This window comes from Cucumis sativus, chromosome 7 (assembly GCF_000004075.3).
Source record: "Cucumis sativus cultivar 9930 chromosome 7, Cucumber_9930_V3, whole genome shotgun sequence".
Taxonomy (NCBI): domain Eukaryota; kingdom Viridiplantae; phylum Streptophyta; class Magnoliopsida; order Cucurbitales; family Cucurbitaceae; genus Cucumis; species Cucumis sativus.
In genome coordinates, this window is record NC_026661.2 from 14,834,619 (window position 1) to 14,840,823 (window position 6,205).

Genomic DNA, 6,205 nt, shown 5'->3' on the forward strand with positions numbered 1-6,205 from the left:
TGTAAACTCGGTGCGTAATTGAGAGTTATTTTGGCGCCCAATTTCATTTTTCCTCCTAACCCTTTCCTTGTGAGAGACGCCTTCGCCATTCCAACAAAAACCACAATCCATTGTTTGATGGGGCACAAATTACAATGAAGCGCAATTTCCAACCTCCCATTTCTAATGGTTTTCTTCCATTCCTTCCTACTACTACCTTTTCTCTTCCATTATTTTCATACTTCATGTTTTCTTGGCTTCCTGTAATTTTCATATCCTCTTGTTGCTTTCACTCTCCATTCCACTACATGCTTGATGTTTGAAGTATTTTCCAAGAATTTTCTTCTTCACAGTTTCAATTTCGTTTGTTATATCTTTTCCTACTTATTTGATTCTGCCTCTAATGTATTTAACTTACTATATTATTGCGGTTTTGTTCGAATTCATTCTCGGTGGATTTTCTTTCCGGCCGATTATAGCTCAACTTTACTTAATTAATGAATGTTTGACGGTGTATTACTTTTTGGCCTCGCCCAATTCTTTGTTGCTCTTAACGTAATTGGGTCTATTCTGTCATGAGAAGTCTGAAGTGATAAATCTTGTGTATACCTCGGTTAATCATTATTTTGAGGTTCGTTTAACTGCATGTAAAATTTGGTGGGAGTTTCACCAAAACCCCATGTTGGTTAGGAAATAGGTCAAGATTATAGGTATCTAAAAGTGATGGACAACATCTACATTTTTACGTGAGTTTTTGGGTGAAGAACCGAAAACAAGTCATGTGGCATAAACGGAAGGGGACAATACGATATTATTGTGGAGTATTGTCTCTGTATATTTATCAACCTAAACTCTGTGATTGGGACATATGATATTGATATTTTTAACTGATCTTTTTTTTTTTTTTTTTGGTTAAAAGTGAAGTATCTATAGTTTTGCAAGTTTTAAGATAAAAAATTTCCCCCTCCCTGCTCTTTTGTTGTCTATGCCATTCATTTGAGGTCTCGGGCTGCACTTTTGCAATTGCAAGAGCACCCTTTTTAGTATGGTAAAGGTTTCACATTAGCAATAAGGATAAGTTTTACTGTATATGAAGCACTTGGGTGCTCACAAAAGTAATGTTTTAGCCATAAGAGCTACGTTTGCTATTGTGTTAAACCACCTGAGTAAGTTTTTCAAGTATCCCTCGTTTTCTCTAATTTTTTAAACCAAGTGAATTTCTATCTAATATAGTTAAATGATTCTTCTCTTAAAATAATAATGTTGATAAATTCTTCATGAACACTTCCTTAAAGATAGTAGCCGTCAGAAGAGAACAAAAGTTGGAGATCTTGATCGTGATAGACCTTTGACATGCAGAAGAGATTCTTCTCCCATATCCACGAAAGAAAGACGTGTTTCGTACGGTTAGTTGTCTACCCGACTCTCAATTGTAGTTTCCTGCAGTAGCGAACTGTTGGAGGCTCCCAGTGTTATCATGACAATTCTCTTTGTTCTTTGTCTTTTTTCAGTTTCATTCTAGTTAAGTTTCTTATTGTTTTAATGCATGATCCTCGTTAAATAGTAGAATGTTGATGTTTTCTTGTGTGGTTGCAATGAACAGGAAAGAATGCAAAAACTTCTGAGTTTGCATTTTTTAAAAAGTTCAAGGAAGATGCAAGCCATAGATTCAGCTCATCTCTTCCACGTCAGAAGGAACTTCAATCAAAAAAGTTCAACTCGAATGATTGTTTCAGAGGTAAGACAAAAACTTAATTGCAATATCAGTCTTAGCTTAGAAATAACACTTTGGGATGTGAACATGTGGATCTTTCTATAAACTATGCTTTCAGTGTCTCCATAAAAGATAGTATCAACAATTTCCAATGCAAGTAACGTGTCACTTTTAAAAATTATTTTCTTTCCAAGCAGAGAGAGCAAGCCCTGTTGAAAACGGCTGTAAAGACTACACATCACATCATCTTGTTGAGAAGGTCACTCCTGTTAACTTTAACTCGCTGCATTTACCTTTGGGTAATTCATCCAAAATTTCAGGTATGCACGTCAAGAAAACACTCATTAGTATGTGTTTACTCTTTTCTGTTAATTTGTTGTGACATGAGATTGAAGGAATATGTACTATTAAGTATTAAGTTGTCCCCAGTATTTTGTAACATGACTTTTTCCTATAATCTGCACTGTTTCCTTGTATTCCTCCTATTAATCCTTTGCAAGTTAATCAGTTGAATAAATCATATGCCATCAAGAAGATTGACATAAATTATAAATTTTGATTTGATAAATGAAGTCTGACTTGCATCTTTTGAGCTTTTACTATTAGTATTTTATATGTCACTGAAAAGGAATTCACTAAATCTGTTAGTTTTTTTTTTTTCCTTTCTACTTCGTCCATTTTTTCTAGGTCCTCCTTTTCTTTTAAACAAAGGGAAGTTAAGAATTCTATGCCTATCTATTTTATGTGTTTGGCATTTGTAAAGTACATTTCATTCCTTGTACTGAACTATACCATTATGCTTTGCCAACAGAAAAGAAGCCAGAGAGATTGTTTCACGTATTGCATTTTAAAAGGCTTCTCTTACAAGAATTCTCTCACACATGTATAGATCCCAAGATGATGATTGATAATGAATAACAATTAGTTTAAGAGATTTGATTCTCTCCACAGAGCACTTTCACGTATCAAGACTTTTCATAAAACCCCTTCTCCCGAATAGTAGACTAAAAGAAAAAAAAGAAAAAAAAGAGCGCCTTACACAAGAAAATTGATAAAACATCACAGAAGTGTTTGTATATATATTGATATGTATGAACGATTACAAAAGGAAATAAGAATTGAAGAGTTCAATTCTTGATCAACAAGAAATAACTAGAAAGACAAACGAACTGTGCTTGCCCAATCAAGGACGAATACAATCTCCCACCCTCTCTGCTGTTCTCTCTTTCAAGGAATTTGCAGAAACTTTTACTCACAAAAAGGCTACCTCTCTCCCTCCCCGTACTTCGTATTTCAATCATTTTTTCCTAACTAACTGTGGGCCCCTTCCCTTTGGTTTCCTTCCTCATTTGCACGTGTATTTATATTTTTCTCTTTTCTACTATATTTGAATATAATTAGGGGTTTAACAAAAACCCAGCAAACAGAACATCCATCAAACAATAAGGATAAATCCCAAAATACTAGAAACCCTCAAAACCCAAATACTTTAAAGTCCAATTGCTTCCTTCTCACACATGTCTTGTGTATTGGAGGCCTAAAGCATGTTTTAGTGTAACTTCTTTCAATTGGCATGTTGATATTTTGGGTTGAAGTACATGATGAAATGAAAGTCTATGGACAGCCATTCCTAAATATTAATTTGTGCTCTTTGTTTTATTCCAGATGTAGATGTCTTACATGCTCATAAAACATTTAAGGATATACAGAGCAAACAGAGGAACGTGGAAAATGATGGTAGTCTTTTGTCTGAGTTCCATTATTTTCTTCTTTTCTTTCTTCCTTTTTTTAAGTAGAGAATCACAATTTTCTGTTTTTGTGGCCTAATGTTTCTCTTTTGTGTTTTATTATTTCTTTATTTTTTTTTATTTTTTTATTTTTTGTTCGTTTCTGCATTAACAGAGTTGGGGAGCCTTGACCTTATAGTTTTTAAAAAAATCTTAGTCATGTTCATTGATATGTAATGTATAATCAAGATAGCATTTTAATTAGGTGGTCTTTATATTCATGCAGATATTTTTAGTAGAAAGAGGCAGAAATTACGTCAGTTCATTCAGAATATGTCGTTCCATGGTACTGGTGAATCTTATGAGAAGGGGTCAGACTCAGCCTTTGTTCTATATGTTGTTTCATCATTTTCTTGCTGCACCTCTAGAGTTTCTTTTTCTTTTTAATCCTTGTCCAGGTATGGTGTTATTTCCAGGCTACTTAGCCGGCTTATACCAGAGAGAAATCAGTATAAGGTATGCTCTTTTACCATCTTCCAATAATTTCCACATTTTTGTCGTTTCTTTTCTCAATTAAAATTGTTCTTGAGAATTTTAGCTTTATGTGAATAGTTACTGACTTTAGAATGAACCTGATTCTCTACAGTTTAATAATAACTTGGAAAAAATACAAAGGTTGCGTGGAAGGTGCTGTCCTTGGCTTGATTATGAGCATCATTTGAATAATAGTTTATCACCTTGTCGTTTGAATAAATCAAGAGGAAGATCTTTTTCTCATTCTGATTTCTCAACCAATAGCGAGGACAACAATTTCCAAATTAAATACAGAACTAAGGAGTTCGACTGCAATGTAGACAGAAAAATGACTCTGCTTAATGTCACCGCTGCAGTTGAAAACTATAGGTCATTTATTTCCAGCCTTTTCAAGCCACAATACGGTTTATATGATCAAGATGAACATTTTCACCTAAGAAAACAAAAGCTAAAACCTCTTCTGCTCGGTTGGGATACTGACTACATAAAAGATGAAAGTTCTTCTCAACTTACAGAGTTGAACACAATTGCCAAGTCACCAATTTCATTCGCTGATGATCAGCCAACCATGCACGAGAGTTTTGGTGCTGCTCCGCTGTGTTCATCCCCTTTCCCTTCCAGTAATCGTACAAACTTAAACTCATTGCCATACTCCAGTTTAGCCAGCTCTCAAATCCATGGATTAAGTTGGCAAAATGTAGCAGGGGAAGATATCGGTACCACTTTCAACAACCTGCATTTGAATTTCTCATCAGTACCCAAATTTCTTCATCAATGGAATAGTTCTGTCGATGATGGAGGCTGCCATGACTTGTGTGCACAAAACACTGATTGGGTTATGAATAACGTGTTGGATGACGGATCCCAACATCCTTCTATTGAAAGTCTGTGTGCTTCTGGCCTTGTCTTTGATTTTGGATGCAAATACCTTTCAGACTCAAAGGAACAACGCCAAACAGCTTATCATATACTTAAGTACCCACTGGATGAAATACAACCCACAGCCCTAACCAATGAAGAATGGAGTAATGACAGTTCAGATGATGTGCTTGTGGATTATCGACCGCCCTTCTTTATCCAACCGGAGTCATTCTTTCAAGGGAAGGTATACTCTATACTGACTGATAAACTTAGCTGGGATGTAGCCAGAAGTGAAATAAATGTTGATGATATAACTGAAATGAATTACATATGATAGTAGGTTCAATTTTTAATTGATCCTTTATGCTTAATCATGTCTCCTCTTTTGGCCTATCTTTTTATTTTACATTGTGGGCTAAGAGAGATGGAGATTTCTGAGGGGGAAGGTTTCTTGGTTGAGCGAGAACTCAACATGATTTTTTTGGTGCAGAATGAATGAAATAAACTGTGTGGGTTAGGTAGTTTTTTCATGCTTGGATGAAAAATCGTTTCAAAGAGCTTCAAGTTTTGTGTTGTAAACAAAAAGATTCTTGGCTTGAGTCATTTCCTGTCCACGTATTTCTCCAGTAAGTTCAGTTCACTATGAATTGCTTTAGTTGTTGCATTTGGATGAAAATGGTGGAAGTCATGGGAACACCATGCATTTTAGTGAAGGTAAATGATCTCAAGCTGAGCATAGTTTTGTGTATAAAGACATAAATTACCATCGTTGGTATGTTGGAAGAAGAGGGTTGGTTGATTGAACAAGTGACAACCATCTAAGAGGCCCTGCCTATGCCAACTGCTCAACCTGCCATTTATACCTACCCGAATCCTTTGGAAAATGTATGAATGTTTTTTTAATCCTTAGTCAACTTTAGAAAATAACTGTAAGTATAGTATTTCTTTTCTTTAGAAAAATGTATAAATAACTGATATTCCTATCAGATAATTGATAGTAACAACATATTCTGCTAAGTTTATTTTATATATATTAATACTTGCTTTGCCATTACTCCTCCCTACAATATATAAACCATAAATATATGTTAGGCCTCCAATATTATTTAAATATAGTAGAAGGATTAAAAAGGGTAATGTTGACCCACGCGAGAATATAGGAAAGAATTCAGGAGGAGAGAATATCGGGAGAGATCTTTCTCATTAGTTTGTTGAGACGGCAGATTATATGGGGAGGAAAGAGAAGAAGAACACCCTAATGAAATGCAACATGAGGGAAGTTGGCCGATGAGAACTGTAACCTTGCAAGGAGTTGTTTTCGGCAAGAACCGCAAGAAGGTCTGACAAGGTGGCTATCTGATGCGAAATTTCAATCACGGAGGGAAAAGGG

General features: G+C 35.2%; 1 protein-coding gene across 1 annotated transcript; it reads left to right on the plus strand.

Annotated features, from left to right (window-relative positions):
* LOC101207408 lies at window positions 1-5,832 on the plus strand. The gene is made up of 8 exons (XM_011660857.2): window positions 1-168; window positions 1,275-1,385; window positions 1,583-1,717; window positions 1,891-2,013; window positions 3,359-3,430; window positions 3,707-3,791; window positions 3,879-3,936; window positions 4,067-5,832. Exons 1-8 carry the CDS (start codon window positions 135-137, stop codon window positions 5,147-5,149), a joined length of 1,701 nt encoding a protein of 566 aa, XP_011659159.1. The 5' UTR covers window positions 1-134; the 3' UTR covers window positions 5,150-5,832.
* The last annotated feature ends 373 nt before the right edge of the window (window positions 5,833-6,205 follow it).

Excerpts from the sequence above, each read along its gene's own strand:
- LOC101207408 (XM_011660857.2), top strand. The coding sequence starts at position 135 with ATGAAGCGCAATTTCCAACCTCCCATTTCTAATG. Across the intron at positions 1,386-1,582 it reads AGAAAGACGTGTTTCGTACG|GAAAGAATGCAAAAACTTCT; the intron begins GTTAGTTGTCTA and ends TGCAATGAACAG. Across the intron at positions 2,014-3,358 it reads TAATTCATCCAAAATTTCAG|ATGTAGATGTCTTACATGCT; the intron begins GTATGCACGTCA and ends GTTTTATTCCAG.